A 17,415-nucleotide genomic window follows, 5' to 3' on the forward strand; every position below is an offset into this window, starting at 1 on the left:
TCTTGTGCCGCTCTAAGGGACCCGTCACCGAGCTTATGCAGGCTGCTTGACAAGGTGCTCTAGAAAACGAAAACGCAACTACACACTCTGTGTGCTATGTCCCTTAACACTGTATGTAAGGTGCTCTAAAACTGAGAACACGACATGGCACACAGTTGAATGCCATGTCTCCTAACACCGCATGTAATATTTGTAAGTCACCCCTACAGCAAGCCTTACAGCCCTAAGGCAGGGTGCATTAAATGACATGTGAGGACATATCTGTATGAGCAGATATGCGTGTGTATTGGTCAGTTTATTTTCGGACTGTTCCAAATAATAGGGAAGCCATCTTAAGGTATGTACTGTGCACTGGTCAAAACGAGTTTTCCAGCCACATAATGGCTTCTCTGAAATCTGTGGTGTTTGGTATCAAATACCTCCCATTAATAAACCCACACTGTTTCCATTGATGGATTTAATAATACATGCACACATAGGGTATCTTAGAGGTACCCTTTGAACAACTAGTCCTCAAGTGTATACGCTGACTTGTGCAGACCAGGCTACCACCACAGATGAGTTTTTGACCCCCTAGAGATGAGCGCCCGCTCTCAGAAGACAGAAACAATGACTGCTCTGGCAGGAGGTATTTATTCTTCCTCCAAATAGGATGGCTAAGTAAATCAGCACATCAAGACAGGAGGCTTCAAATACCTCTGCCACCTTTGATATGCAACCCAAGGCCTACCCAGAGAGAGGAAACGCCACCCCTGCCCAGGGCCCATCCTTTACCAGGACAGGTGGGAAAATTAGCTAGTCAGGAGGTTTTGTCACCCTCAGGCTAATACCACCCCTAAGGTGGGCTGCCTGATGTGCACACAACTAGGAACATTCCACCATCTTGGTTTTTGGTGGAATTAGGTCCTCTGGGTCAGGGTTATGCCAACTTCCCACAGAAAGTTGTCATATAGCTGATGTAGTCACCCTAAATGTGGTTAGCCCAGTGGGTACTATCTGACACCCCCTGTAACACCCCTAAATACAGTATTTAGGTGGCACCCCTGATGCCAGGATCAGAGATTCGACGGACAAAAAGAAATGGACAAAGAAAAAGGACTGAACCGAGAAACAACCACCGATTTGGCGCCAACCCTGCTGCACCCGACCCTCGGTGAGAACCTGACTCGTCCTGCTGCTCTGCATACTCCAAGAAACCCAGAAGGGTGCCAGTGTTTTGTAAATTGCCAGAGAACTCCTTTGGAGTAGAGGAGCTACACCCCTGCAGCCGCAGGCGCCAAAGGAACAAAGTCAGGTACACCGACCTCCTGCTTACCGGGACTACCGACTCTGTCGCCACCCAGGAAAAGGTCACTGTGCTCCTACAGGTCAGATTCGCCCTTCTTGCAAGTGTGGGGACGCCAGAACCAACAGGAGCTGCACAACGCAAATACCTGAGGTACCGGACCCCTTGCAGCAATCAAGGCATGTTCTGTGCAGCCCGTACAGAACCGCCAAGGAAAAGCAACCTGCACTTCGAGGGACTCTCCTTAAGTTCAGGAGAAGTCTCGTAAGTCTCTGACAAGTGCCCAAATGCAGTACATGTTTTTCCCCATAAGATAACACCTGTGTAAATTCATATCTCAAAAAGTACTTACTGATTCATATAATGTGTTATTTTTATAAATTGGTGTCGGATTTCTTCATTGAGTGTGTCTCAATTACTGCCTTGCTGTGTGCAGTAAATGCTTAGCACTACCCTCTGAAATGCCTAACTGTACTCCAACACTACCCCAAAAGAGAGCATTTAGGTTATCATTCGTGCCTCTGTAAGCAAATTATGATTTGCCGGGACTCTTTCCAAAGTGTACCTCTTTTTGTTCCACTATATAAAGAACCATCTTCCTACAGTAGAACAAAAAATATGTACTGGAGCATGATATAAAGAAATAAATTCACACAGCCCGCTCACCTTTGCTGCCTTGCCTTCCACCACCTGCAGCACTTGCTGTGATTAGCAACACACATTCCTTCCTGAAAAACCTGACACCAGACAAAACATTTCAAGAGGGGACTGTGCTCACACAGTGCATATTAATTGATGGCCTGGCGAAGAAGCATTAAAAGTCTAAAATAAAACAACTGACTGGAGTGTAGTAGACACACACATACACGCACCAGTGAGTTATGGAATTTTAAGCTTGTAATGCTTCTGTGCCTTGCTTGCAACAAATAAGTATTAAACTATGAAATTCAGCAACTCACAGGGGAGTACTCATTTCTTTTGATAAAATAGATGATAATAAATAAAGATATATATTTCTAATGGATATTTCTACCTTCAAATTCCTCATCTGCATCTGGATACTTTCCATAGCTCTTATGCACCAGTAGGGTCACAATTCCATCTTGGCACTGAAACCAATGGTAGGGACAGGTCACTACAGCCATATAGCTACCATCCGGCATCAGTTCCCATTTTTCCATGCCCTTTTATCGAGTGCAGTAAGTAGGGATTTTCGCCATCGAAGCAATCACGTTTTAAACCCTGTCGCACCTGTAATGGTCAGATGTCCATTTCAGCCCGCATGAAGTTGGTCTATGGTATCTTGGATCGAAGTATGATTCTAGGTTGTGCAACAAGTGCATTCTCATGCACCTCAAAAGCATAATAAAGTGCAAACCAAACTTTTTATGGCCCGCACTGAGCGTTTCGCTCGATGCCGAGCACACCTTTGGACAAGGACTGCATTGAAGTTACTCTCCTCTTTTTCAAAGTCCGTAATGGAGAAAAGAAGAAAAAAAAAAGAAGAGGAGGAGGAAGTTTAGCGACAACTCACCTCGGATCCATTTGAGGTTGAGATGTAAGTCAACATCATTCACACTGCATCCAGAGGAGTCCTCCTCTGAGCAGGAGCTGGTTGATATCATCCAGCCGAAGGAGACTCCTACCAGCAGCGCTGCAGACTATGGCAGCTCTTCCAGCCCCACCATTTACCCAACCATACGCATCGCTGAATCCAGCTTACCGTGAGTCGAGTGGGAAATACTAACACTACCATATGAGCAAGGTGGCCTGGCAGCCCCCTATTTTGAGTTCTGCTATTGCGCACTTTGCCTACCACTGACACATACCTGCACCATACCTTGCATTGCAGTATTGGAATTGGCTTAGAGGAGGGAGCCTGGCTGCCTGCTTCCTGTTCCTGGAGTGGGAGACAGGAGAGCAGAGACGCAGGACCGGCCTCAAGGTAAGTTTCTATTTTTTTATCACGACACCCGTGACCCCCGCGACACCATGCACCAGCCCCCCAACCCGCGACCCATACTGGCCACCACTGCTCTCCGGTGCATCTTTCTCTGTATAGGAAGCCTCAGTTTCACCTTTTACTTTGATATTTGCTATTGTTATGGCTCGAGAACTTAAAAGAAAGCTCCAGTTTTTGATCCTATACAGGAACAGCTGCCAACCTCGGAGGTACTGCAGCCTCTCCTAAGATGTTGTTGACAAATGTTGAGGAAACGGTTTCAAAATTACCTATTAATTTCATTCCTAAGTCAAGAGATGGTGCAGCTCCGTACTAATCCTGTACTTGTTTAAACACTTCCAGTAATACCACCAATGAGAGTTTGCCATGCATAGTAATATAAATACTCCCTAAAATTGTCCCCTGTAGTATTCATTTCTACAGGTGTTACCATACCAAAAGGCACACACATAATCAGCATCCTATGTTTATCTTGGGATGTTGTGTGAGGATATACCAATACTACCCAGTAAAAACTATTGGGCTACCCTAGGGCCACAATGTACCATGATAGCTAGAATGTTAAAAGTAAGGTGGTGTCGACATGTTTCATTGCCTGTGTTGCAAGGCGAGTCAGGCGGCATTACATCAGGACCTAAATTAACTAAATCCTACCCTATATAGATCTGTGGGCCCAACTTAAGGTCGTGGTCACACATGTGAGTAATACATACTGCACCTGAATCTATGCAGTGGGGGTTGATTCCACCTAAAGAAAGCAGGCATAAGAGTGGAAGTCATGTAATGTTATGGAGGGGAAGTTACCTCAGGACTTCCAACAATCATGGCCCTACGGTAGCCCCGTCGTTTTGGGTCTGTGAGTGGGTGTGAGTGACTGTGTGTAATGGTCTGAGAGTAGATGTAAGAGTGGCTGAATATGGTATATATATTACACACAATAAACACAACAAAAGGAACTGGAATGTTTTATGAAGCATTACCAATCCTGAAAGTTCTACCAACCCATGAATTAATTGTGCTATTTCGTGTTTAAAGCATACAAATATGTAAAACAAGAAAGGCCATTAAGATCAAAAAGTAAGAGCAACATTTTACCCAGATATAGTGGTGCATTTTCTCGTCCAGGTGGGTTGGTCCCAGAGTGTAAATCGGAGTAGAACCCCCTAGTATGTATTTGTGCACAAATTAATAAAGCTACATACAGGACGTAGTCATTCCCACCTGATTCCTTGAAGCACGCCAATGACTCCAAATGGTATTTGGCGGAGTTATTCCCATTGAAACACAATTCTTTCTTTAGAAAGGGAGGAGTTCATCTCTTGTATCTGATAGGAGGGGAGATAAAGTGAGGTAATGAGAAAAGTGCAACCCTAACTGCAATTAGCATACCACTCACAGCCAACCATCGCAGCCTCTGCCAGTGACCTCCAAAGTAACTGATGAAGACCACCACCAAGTGTCTGCCGATCAGTCGAGGTTCTTGATATTTTAAAGTTGTGGGGAATAAAAGTCGGGACTGGGTTTTTCCGGAGGGAACATATGAAGTAAGCAAGCTGAACTGATAGTGGAAGAGTTCAGAGGTTCTTTCCCCACCCCTGAGAAAAGTTTGAGAAAAAAAAGAGTGGAAATGGTGCACGTTATAGCAAATTTTTTATAAAGAATTGAGGCAGCAAAGTCGTTAATGAGGCAATTTTGATATGTAGTCTTTAAAAATTTAAAGATGAAAACTGCCATATATGTTCTTAGAGTGACAAGTAAAGCAGATGTATATAATATATTTTTTTTTTTTAAGATTCGGTCTACTGCAAAATGTGATGCTTTTGTGTCCTGTTTTCATTTTTAAAGGTTTCGAGGAATAAAGCAGACACAGGAGAAATCAGTACATAAGTGAGGGTGGGCCACTGTGAAAAATAAGGTAGAAGGCGAAGCAGTGCCTTGGAGGCGCCCATTCCCCATTCTCTTCCAGACCGGTTGATTATATAAAATATTACGTGGCTGAATTCAAAAGGTGTTCAAGGAGACAGCAGACCTTGAGATTATTTTTTTTGCAGTTTTATAGAGTGCGAACTCGGCCCAAGGGCTTTGGACTTTACGTAAGCACCAGTTACATACATTGTACAAGCTTGGCACTGGCACATGGGCTGTTCCTCGAGGTGACAGGGGGAGCACAGGTATACAGGCACCCACCAGCCTTGCGTGCGAGAGCAGCGGCTGTCTTCTTACGACCGGCTCATCCGCTAATTATTGGTGCTCAGATTTACACTCATGTGAACTCGCTGCTGATTTGTAGATTTTAATGGCGGTAAAGAAATGTATCTGCCAATTTAGCCTCTTGACCTGGAAGCTGAATGGCTGCGGGAAAGAAGAGCTTCCTGAGTTCGGGGACCTGATCCTGTTGAACCTGAAGGTTCACCGGAATCGGACCAGTGATGCCTGTTGAAGGAGCCCTACATTTCTAAATATAATGTGATTAAGGTGGCAGCATTCATTCAGTGCGACACAGAAAGGTTCACTACTCACTTTGCTCTCAAAGCTGAAGGAAGAAATGAACCTGCACGACAATAGAACACATTAGGACACCACTAAAATTACTTGTGCTGATATTATTTATCACTCTGGTCCAGTGCTTTAAATGGAAAAAAATAAGTGCAGGTACACACCAAATTGAGATGTGGACTAGGGGGTGGGGATATGGGGGCAGGGCTATTGGCAATGCTAAGGGACACACAGCCAGAGGCACACATTTAATTTGACCGAGATTCAATTGATGTGCAGATGTGCATAATGATACTGAGATTCAAAACATACATTCACCTGAACTACTCAATGCAAATGTGCTTCTAGTCTAGCCTGAGAACAATTTGATTATGCTTCACTAAATGGCCAACAATCTTCACAGCAGGTAAGTCTTCTCACAAAACCCAGCAAAAAGTGAGGAAAGCAGATTAAATCGAAGTAATTGTCTTATTACAGGGTCGCCCCTTAGGCTGCAGTGTCTCTGCCTTCTCAGAAGAAAAAGAGTGGGTACCAAAAATAATACTGTTGAACTAAAGCACTCGGTTTTCACCATCTCCGTGCAAGTCACAGGGGAATTTTGAGGACCAAAGAGATGCACCAGCTTGGTCAAAATATCAAGGAAGAGTCTAGTACTGAAAAAGTTCACAAAAACGAAGTACATAATTTAGGCCAATAAAATATTATTTTAGAAAATACAAAGGACTTTGGTTTATAATTCTAGCTTCTTTCCTAGATTAGGTGGCCTTGTGAGTTCAAGAGCTTTAAGGTACAGACTGCCATCTCATGGTCTTAGAGCACTTGGGATATTCCATGGTCGGAGAAAAACAATTCACAAAGTGCTCTGTAGTAGCGTTTGATCATTTTTGAGGGAAAGTTGTTAGTTTCTCTTTGACTAGAGCATTAGACCATACGATCAATTATTCAACAAATAACAAAACATTTGCTTTAGACAACACACTTGACTCACGAATGAAGCAAACCTATTTGCTGGTTCACTCACAGAGAAATATTGCTGTACTTCTGAACACAACCTCTTTTCCCACAAAGCAAGCTACACTCTCTATGAGAAAGTTTTAATTTCAGCTTGGAGTATTTCTTACTGAAAAAGATACATTTTGCTTCTGGTTGTAATGTCCCCTGCACCCTTCACATCCAACGGGCATGACAAAGGATAATATGTTTCAAATGGGCCACGTCTCTCCGGGGACTTGCATTTTGGAAATTTCTGATCTTACGCTCTTTGTGGTGGATTCGATTTTGACGTGCTGGGCGAGCAGGAAATCCTGTTCAGAGTCACAGTGCAGCTAACAGAAGTGGTGACAGATGTGCATCCTAGGCTGGGGGGAGCTCGCACATCAGTCCTGTTGATGACGTGTCTCCATCAGAGTCTAAGCACTATTCAATACATATTCAGATTAACTAGCAATTGTGCCTACCAAAGGTTTTGCTTTTCAAAATTTAGTGAAATTTAGCATATACAAAAAAGAAGCGCGACAAAGCTGACGAGTCGGTCAGTTTTCGGGAAGCACTCTGATCGAGTGCTAATCTCCCCTCCCTCCTGCTGGCATAGCAGAATACGGCAGCATTTTTTTGGAGTCCGATAATGGAGGAAGGTGGTGATAGTGACGCTGTAGCCGGTGGGAATCAAGGCTTAGTAATGTGGGCAGACTCCCTTTATCGGACTCCAAACAAATGCTGCCGTATTGTGCTATGCCAGCAGGAGGGGAGATTAGCACTCGATTAGAGTTCTTCTACGAAAACGGGCCGACTCGTCAGCTGTGTTGCGCTTCTTTTTTGTATATGCTAAATTTCACTGAGCTTGTCTTGATGCCCCGTGAGTATTGGTACTCTCTTTGTACAAGGAGAAGTTCCGGTACTCAAGCGCCGAAAATTTAGAAGTGCCGGTACTTAGTACCGGTGAGTACCAGCCCATTTAAAGCACTGCTCTGGTCCCACTGAATGATTATTGATGCCGTGAAATGGCCACAACTGCATGCGCTAAGTCCCAACGTACAGCAGGCCTGGACTTCAACCACCAGGCCTGCACCGCACATAGTTGCACATCCATTCCTTTAATAAAACAATGGTAGAAGCAGTGCCTTGGCACCCATCCCCCATCCTCTTGCGGACTGGTTAAGCAACAAAAAGAATGCATGGTTAAAGGTTTTCAAAGAGATGTCGGAAATTAAGATTCTTTTTTGCAGGTTTATGTAGTATCAATTCGGCTCAAGTTATTTGGAGCACTTTACATGAGCAGCAGTTATGTATTGGGGGCAAAGAGTCAACAACAAATCTTGTGTACTCTTTAACTGCCTCATACACAGCTCCAATAGAGTGAAACCCGGTTCCACAGATCTTTTTGGTAAGGATGCAGAAACTGAGAGCTTGAACTGTTATTTGTCCGAGATATATATATATATATATATTCTATCACATGTACATGAAGAAGCACTGGCTTTGACGGAATCTGCTGGGATATTTTTCATATGCTGGTTTGTCTAAAACTGCATGTTAGTTACAATCTATTTTCTTGGATGGCCACTGAAATCTAATACACTATTGGATTGCTTGTAGACTCATGGAGGCTGCCCGTGGACTCTGCATAGAGCCCTTCACAGGAACCGCCGAAAACAAGAACTACAGTCCAGGAATAAATGGGACGGCCGAGCACAACTTGCCTTTATGGAGTAGATTAAGATGCTAGTGTATGTTAAGACAACATTCAACTAAACTTGATTTATCCCCGTTGAATACTTACAGAGGGTAAACCTTGCACCTCCTGTCTTGCAGAAGATAGACCCTGGTTTCTCAGAGAAATCTACTTGTATCAGTCTGATGGGGCAGCCTTGCTCCTCGTGATCTGGTCATGTTGACTTGTACGAGTGTTTTGAATAAAGTGGTTGCTGTCTTTCAAGCAGCAGCAAGAAGTGTGATAGCGTTGGATGTCAAACAGTTAGTGTTGCCCTTCTACACTTATTGAAGAAAAAGTGCACAAAATACCAAATGACAGCTCCGAGCTTACTTGCAAAAAGATATATTGCAGTTCATTAGATGAAAGGTAGAGGCCCTGTATTTGTTCCTGAACTCAATTTAAATTGGGTGATGATTTAAAGTATTGGAAGGACTTGTATAGATATATGTATGCACAAATGGATATTTTCGATTTCTTTAAAGACAATACATGGTTGGTCCATGAAGATGTTTCTTCCTATAGATGTCGATTTTAGTCACTCACTGTGTGCCTGCCTGACAGAATATCGAATTTTAATGATTTCTTGATAATATTACTACTCTTTATTGCTGCCAATGACACCCCGACCCAAAGATATCTGGGGCCCTTTACAGGCATATTTAGCGTGACAGGATGAGTCAGATACTGATAATGATGCGGGAATGGCTACATGAAATCCTGTGGTTAGAAGTGTATGGATTATGGTCACTGGTCTATTGCTCTATATGGACATTATATCACGCAGTACTGAATGCTAAATATCGGACAATATGAGTTGGCGATATCTAAATGTGTGCTTCTCATTGTATGAGATTCATCCGAAACACTGTATAAATCAGAGGGTGGTGGGGTATATGAATGGTGACTGGGAACTAGATCACTGTGACACTGTTATGTATGACATATATTTTTATTTGGCATTGTACGAAAATCTAAAAATAAAAATTAAAAAATATATATATATTATTGCTACTCTACCATGTTTGGTTATGGGCTTTTTATCTAAATATTAGTACAACTATTTTTTTCTTTTTTTAAAGAAATCATTCAAAAGGTGAGGATTTTGCCGGTCCTTCACAGGATTGTGTGACATTTTGTAATTATTTTTCTTTTTCTTAAATGTTCCTGGATAGAAGGAAATCACTTGATAGTGTACAGACCTAAACAGCCATTCCGTTCCTATGACTGTTGTTGATCTCTTTTTAATTTTGCACCATAATCTGCTCTTATTGCTCCTTTGAAGTTCGAATTTATACTTCATGCACTGCTACAGATTGAAGGTTGCTCATTTAAATTCTGTTTGTGGTAGTCTTGCAGTAAAGTTGCTTCTGATGGATACTTCTACATGCAGATTCCTCACCTGTATAATAATTTCAGGCCGCAGACTGGATACGGAAAGTTCAAAGCCGTCACCTTGCTGGTAGGGGCTCTGGCTTCGGAACAATGCAAGAAGTGGTGTCAAGTGACGTCACTGAAGCCATGTAGCACTTATCCTGGTGCAACAACGTCAGTTAAATTTTTTTCCGGGCATCTAATGTAGATCCAGAGCGCGCGCGCGCTCTCTCTCTCTCTCTCTCTCTCTCTCTCTCTCTCTCTCTCTCTCTCTCTCTCTCTCTCTCTCTCTCTCTCTCTCTCTCTCTCTCTCTCTCTCTCTCTCTCTCTCTTCTCTCTTCTCTCTTCTCTCTTCTCTCTTCTCTCTTCTCTCTTCTCTCTCTCTCTCTCTCTCTTCTCTCTTCTCTCTTCTCTCTTCTCTCTTCTCTCTTCTCTCTTCTCTCTTCTCTCTTCTCTCTTCTCTCTTCTCTCCCTCCCCCTCCCCCTCCCCCTCCCCCCCCCCCTCGGACAAAAAGTGCAGCGCTAAGTCATTACTCAAGAGAGCTTTGCTTTAAGCTCCTCACGGACTGCGAGGGACAGATGTCCTTGACTGACCACCATTCCGTCTGGCTATGGTGCTTGGGCTTTGACCATGATTACTGCAACTGCGACTTTTGTATCCGCATGAACTGTGGTGGATCGTTGTAGGGAAAGTTAATAAGATTTTAAGCACACATTTTGGCACTACACTACTCTACCGATGTCACCTCGTCCAATTGTCTCGGCGACATAGAAAAATGAATGGAAACTGACAGTATTGTACCAGGAACCAGGACGGGCGCTATATGGTTATGGTGACATAGCTTGAAGCCCCTTCCAGCATCTTTCTGAAGCCTGCACCCCCCACAGGTAACGTTAGAGCTTTGAAGTTTCCTGATACAGTTTGACACCCGGGATTATTCTACAGGCGAGGAAGGCAAGTAGATTGAGTATCCATCAGAAAGTTCATTACCACAGGTAAGTACGTTTTTATTATAAGTGCACTGATAAATGAATGTTGACTTCAGTGAAAGAAGACCAAGAGTAGATATTTTGATAATGATCACATGCTTAAAAGTCAAACACATTGTAGAAGATGATGTTCGTGTGGAAAGTAATTTTTGTTTATTATTTTCTAAAATAGCTCACTGCAAAGACACAACAGTGCTCTACATAGCTTACTGAAGCGCGTGGTTCGTGGCTTTAGCAAGGACACTGGGGAACTGGCATCTTCCTTCCTTGATTTTATGAGACAGATTCTGAACTCTGACACCATGGTAAGCCGAAATATTTTGTTTCCTAGGTTTGTAACAATGTGATAAAACAAGAGGTACCTTGATTTTGCTTTGTTTAAAGTGAGCCCTCTGATCTTGGTGAAAGATTGTGGGTCATTTTATGTTAATTTCTGTCTTACCTGCTTTCCTGTTCCTACGTAATACTTCTATTTAAGCTAACTGCATTTCGTTAGGGCACTAAATGATCCTCTCCCTATTTATAGTGCCTTGTGAGGACAGTTACCATCAAGAGTGCTCTCTAAATACATGTGTCTTATTTATTAGCTTACTTATAACTGCCATATCTGCAGCAATTGCTTTGTTATTTAACAGCCTTATGCCTTGAAAGAGCACTAGCATAACTCTCATGTGGTCAAAACGTGTCCGCATCAGCAATGTCGATTGTTAAAAATAAAAAAGAGCTTGCATTCTCACTATTCTGTGTGCTCACATTGTTACTCTTGTTTAAATGCCCACTCTGTTCTCTTCCAAGTGTGATCTATGAAAAATAATATTGGGACATTTCAAAAGGACTCTTTAGCAGGATTATAAAACATTTACCCATGCAACATTTTTCTGTATGCCCTTGTGAGCTAAATTCACATATCATTATTCTAAAGTGGAATACTTTATAGAAGATATGATTGTAATAAAAATCTGGCATGACTATGTGCCTCCCTTGTGCAATACAGTTGGACAACCTGGTCCTACAGGTATAATTAAGAGATGTGATTGTGATAGCAAGGCATCCAAGTAATCCGGAATATGCAGTATTCCCCCTGCTGGCCATCTTAACATACAGCGGATCAAAGTCAAAGCATTAACTATCTGTTAATCCTTTTCTTGGTATACTCATAAGTGTGGTTCAACACTGCAGTGTCACAGACCAGTGATCCTGCCTCAATTAAAAAGAGCTAACAGGTCACATGTGGTTCCTGCAAAGTCTGGGTTCACATCCAGTGGACAGTTAATGCAAGTAGTGACTCTCGAAGATGGTAGTAAGTTCTACAGCGTTCTTAACAATACGACATCAGGTGCTGCTTTTGCTTACCTTGCAGTAGCCTCTTGTGCTGTGGTCACAGCTCCACTCTTTTCCAAAGTAACTCTTCGTTCCTTGATTCTGATAAAAGGGCAGTTCTTCAAATAAGTCAGAGGGTTTGGCCATATCAACAGCATGAGTGGACACACCTCACCTTGCTCTGTGCTCGCCTCTAGTACTCCTGGTGATTTTCCTCCTTGTAAATGGTGTGTAGGGACCTGGTGCTATTGAGGGAGCTGGCAAAAGGGCCCAAGGTGCAGGACAAGCTCTGCAACAGCTGAGGAGGACTCCTGGATGAAGAGAGAGGATCCACAAGATATCTTCCCTGTCTGGGCAACCTGTTCCCAAGATTGCAGATAACTGAACGTGTTGACCAGAAACATCCAGATGCAGTGCTCCCCTCTGGAAGCTGGCTTGACAATCCAGCCCTATTCCTTAGCAGTGGCTGGATCAATGAGGAGATGTAGGGCCACATGGTGTGCTGCTAGGCCAGGGATTGGAGACGCCTGAATGAGGGCAACAGCTTCTGATTCGCAGCCTATCATGGCACCGGAGCTGCGGAACTCTTGCTACAGCTGTAGTTAACGCTGGATCTATACCGGTGCCATGAGAACTGATCTGTACCCGACGGTTATGCTGATGATGACCCATGCGATCACTGCGCTTAAGGTGCTGGAAAAGAGCTTAAAAAGGAGGAAGGAGCGGTATGGGTAGTAATCTGAAGGTGGGAGCAGGCCCCGGTGTCCCTGGAAGACATCCACCAGAGGAGGCAGGACCTTCGAAGTGTGGTCTGGGGTATACTTTGATAGCAGCTTGGCATGACTACCTCAGGGGAATGAATAGCAGATTTAGAGTAACAGATGACTGATGGGTACTGCTTGAACAGGAAACAACCATAATCAATGCGGCCCTTACACTAGACATGCATATCTGAAGCTCTTTCCTCTGTGTGTCAGCATTCTCCTGGGGGCTTGATCTAGTGGGCCCTGTGATTTATCTGAAGAAAGGTTGTGGATAGTTTTGGTTGCTGCACATTGCTCGCTGCCACTGGCTTCACCTCTTCTGCAGTCAATTCATTCTTTTTTTAAAGAAAACATCGCAGGCTATTTCCCCACTTCTTGCTACCTAGCATAGCAAACATCAGACAATGGGCATAAGCAGAAATCGGGCATGAAGTAATTCACTACCATGGGCCAGCATTTCCATCAGTAAAATAAACTTGGTTGACAGCCTTCAGCTTTGGAAAAGGAGTGAGAGGAAGACCTCACAGTGGACGTTTAACACAACCCTTCAGAAATTCTGCTTGGAGCTTGGCTCGAAGATCGACAACTTGAGGCACATTTTAGATGTGTTGGGTGCTGGAGGTTGAAGGCAGAGTTAAGCAATTGAAAGTGTTTAAGCCGATTTTAGGGCACATATTGCAAGACACAAAGGCCCGATTCAAGACAAACCTGTTAAAAGCAGAGGAATTTATTAACATATCCGAATGGAGAGCTTGCGAGTTAGGGCCCTGAATGAGGAAGGTGAGCGCATTGATCTCAGGGGCTGTTCTCTTCTCTATGGGTGATGAACATGGAGAGGTGCACTTGGAAATTACAGCATACCCAGAGGCCACAAGATATAGTGTCTAAGATCCAGTATTTGACAGAAAAGACAGCAATGTACCATGCTACCCGAAAGATGGATGGCATGTCTTTCTAGAACTTTTTATGCGCTATATTCTAAGACATTGTACAGGAAACTCTGCAAAAATGCGATTCTTTCAGGATAGTGCCTGATAATCAAAGAGGTGCAATCATGATGTAAATTCTCTCAGAATTGCTTTTATTTAGGCATAAGACGTACCACTTCATGGAAAGGGGAACTGTAGCCAAAAGTTTAGGTCTCAAACTGACTGATGATCACAATGCAAGTGGACCGGGTAGAGACCAGGAAACCCCTACTTCCTCAAACCGGAGACCAAGGAAGGTCTGGCAGTAACTAGGAGTCCAGAGTAGAAGAGATCATAGTAACAGCAGGAAGCACAATAAAAACTGATTGGCTGATTGGAAAACGGCAAAATCGTTCACTGTTTTGATTAAGGATTGGATGGGTGCCTGAGCCTCAGACAGAGGTCAGCTTAGAACAACTTAATGCAAACCAAGGAATGATAAGCTGGAAAAAAGAAGAGGTTTCACATTGTGAGATGGTATGGTGAGTGGGTGGTGCCTGAGTTTAGGAAGGTTATTCTATCCTAACGTTAGATAGCATAGTAATGTGGGCCAATACAAATAATTGGTTCTATAGGTGGTTGAATTACCTCTTTGGCTACTTCACAAGGGGATGTCCTATTTTCTAAATAGACCATTGTTAGATCTCTCTTCAAGACATGTTGTATTCAGAGTATGGGCTTTCAGCTCCGCCAATGTTTTTAATTGCCTCATTTTTTACTGTTGTAAACTCCCATTAGGACTGCCCCTGCTTACACGTGACTTTACACAGTACATTTTATTTTTACTTTCTGAGCACTATTTTTTTAATGACTTCTTCCTCGTAGCTGGAGTTGCAGGCACAACGTCTACGCACTTTCCCGAAACGCCCTCTCTTCGGGCTGCAGCTGCCTACTCCTCTTCCCTCCTGCTTGTTATAATTTGTTTCCTGTGGACACTCGCCCGCCTTTCTTTTGTATTTATTTACTTTTGTAGCATTCACGGCATGCCGCACTTTAGCTTCACTCATTTAAAGCTAAAGCATGGCATGCCGCAAATGCTACAAAAGTAAATTATTAGAAAAGAAAGGCGAGCTGCCGCCTTAACATCATTGCTGGATTTGCAGCTGTTACTTAGGCTTTGCCTTTAAACATGGCTGCTTCCGTGACCGCACTACACCGATATGCCCTCTCTTCAGGCTTTTTCTATTTGTTCACCTTTGTAGCTTACACGTCGCGATGTACCTTAGCTTCACACGTTTAAAGCTAAAGGGCGGCTTGCAGCAAATGCTACAAAAGAAATTAAATAGTTAAAAATGATGGCAGCCGCCGCCCTTTTTTCCTATTTATTACTTTTGTAGCATTCTTGGCAAGCCACAGTTTAGCTTCACATGTTTAAAGCTAAAGCACGCTGTAAATGCTACAAAAGTAAATAAATTGGAAAAAAAGCAGACGGTCGCCTTTACATCATTGCCGACTTTGCAGCTTTTACATCAGCTTTAACTTTAAAAGTGGCGGGCGCCTTCTTTCTTTTCCATTTAATTACTTTTCTAGCATTCACGGCACGCTTTAGCTTTATACATGTGAAGTTAAAGCGTGGTGTCCTGCAAATGCTACAAAAGCCAATAAATCGAAAAGAAAGGCGGACGGCTGCCATGTTGCATGGCTAAATACTTATAAGGCCCCAAAGGCGAGACCCATTGTATTGGGCTGTGTTGTTTTGGGTTGACTTGCACATGTTTTGTTTACCCCGTCTCTCCGGGGACCATTATTGTCAGAGACGCGCTCGAATTCCAAAACGCCTCCCTGGAAGTAGCTTTGCTGTTCAAACAGCTGATTTTTTAAAACTGTTTCCCTGGTTGGTAATGCTGGTACTGATTGCTAAGATTATCCTTAGCTAGTCTGCGCTGAAAGTGGAAACAGTGGACTGCAGTGAAGATTGCTCCTGCTGGAAGTAGGCGAAAGGTCTCTACTGCTGCCTAGGCTTATGATACTGACATTTTCAGCATGTATTCCACATTAATGCCACGCTCTTGCCCACTGCCACTGGGACCGCAGATCTTCAAGCAACTAACTTTGCCGACATACTATTCTCATTTCAGGTACGAATTGCCACTTAGACCATGCGGTCCCTCCAAATTTACCCGTACCTCTCTTAACCCACCACCTCCCACCCGGTCTGATGTCTATCAGGCATTACATGTTAGCCGCTTTTTATGTCCTTACAGCTCAGGGACAATACATTTTGTTAATCCTCCATGTGAGCACTATCATGCTGCACTACCACCTCTTTAGCTGCAACCTAGGCTTAGAACGCGACAACTACCAATTGTACCCTTTCAGGCTTTGGTACTGCTCATAAACACATAGGTGTGTGCCTTACAGGATTTCACCATTTACGGTATTTCCTTTCTCAGCACTTTTACTCTTAATGTGCAGCTCAACTTACCCTCGGTCCACAGTTTCCCTGTGTATTTGCCGCCATTTTTTCTCTGTGTAATTGCCACTGTTTTTCTAGAGGTAACACCAGGTGTTTTTAACCATGTCACTGATGTGGTCAAACTTCATCAATAAAGCAGTTTTAGCACTAAACTTTCAATATATGCTACCATAAAAATATGCGGCAATCAAGCTAGCACATTTTTTTCCTTTTGCTCAGAGCTCAAAATAACCATAAAGATTCTCTGGTACAGGCTTAATAGAAGGAAAATAGACTGGATTTTTAAAATGTAATTTTTGGGTGGAAGGGAAACGTGATGTCCTCTGCAGCATTATTTATATAGCAGGTCCATGTGGATGACATCCTCATCAAGTTGGTCATAGAGCAGCCCTCAGACATACCCAGTCATACACAAACTACCCGTCTCATTTTTTATTTTATTTTTTTAAACCGTTTAAAAAAAAAATACTAGACCGAAGATCTGCATTTACTTCTTAACAACTGACAGGATATTACAGGGAAAGTCTCACAACAAACGACAAGTCGTGTAACTTATTACAGCTATATGCATATCATAATTTTCATACCTCCTCCTCTGATTCCTGGTCTATTGCTGGGGGGTGCATATATTACCTCTATAAATATTTCATTTACCCCACACCCTCCCCCACTTCTTGGGGCACCCTCTGTGGATATATGTGGCATTTTCTGCTACCATAATCATATCCATGTCCCTGCACCAATCCTCGTGAACCGGGGCTTGTACCGCTCCCATTTCTGGGCTATATTCCGTTTAGCTATTATCATCCCTGTCGTTGCCCAGTTTTGGTCAGCGTGATTCAAGTCCGTTGGCTCCCATATATTCAAAAGACAACGTTTGGGTTCAGATGGGACTGGGCTGGCGCAGACTTCCGTACTAGTGTCCACCACGGCTGTCCAGTATAGTGTAATAATTGGGCAGTCCCATAAGATATGGTAGAAGGTGCCTATATCAGTCTCATTCTTACTTCTATCTATTTTATTCAGCTCTCATCCCTTATCTATTTACCAAACCACATATTTCCAATACACAGATACACTACACACCATTCCACAACTAATAATTCCAATGCAAACCACATAGTTCCAC

General features: G+C 43.1%; 1 protein-coding gene across 2 annotated transcripts in view; it reads left to right on the forward strand.

Annotated features, from left to right (window-relative positions):
• VIRMA (vir like m6A methyltransferase associated) overlaps positions 1-17,415 on the forward strand; it is a 731,013-nt gene that overhangs the window by 414,319 nt on the left and 299,279 nt on the right. For both annotated transcript variants that reach the window (XM_078687022.1, XM_078687023.1), the window contains exon 18: positions 10,991-11,123. In XM_078687022.1, coding sequence (XP_078543148.1) covers positions 10,991-11,123 — 133 coding nt within the window. The remainder of the gene's footprint in view (positions 1-10,990; positions 11,124-17,415) is intronic.

This window comes from Lissotriton helveticus, chromosome 4_1, assembly GCF_964261635.1.
Source record: "Lissotriton helveticus chromosome 4_1, aLisHel1.1, whole genome shotgun sequence".
NCBI classification, from domain to species: domain Eukaryota; kingdom Metazoa; phylum Chordata; class Amphibia; order Caudata; family Salamandridae; genus Lissotriton; species Lissotriton helveticus.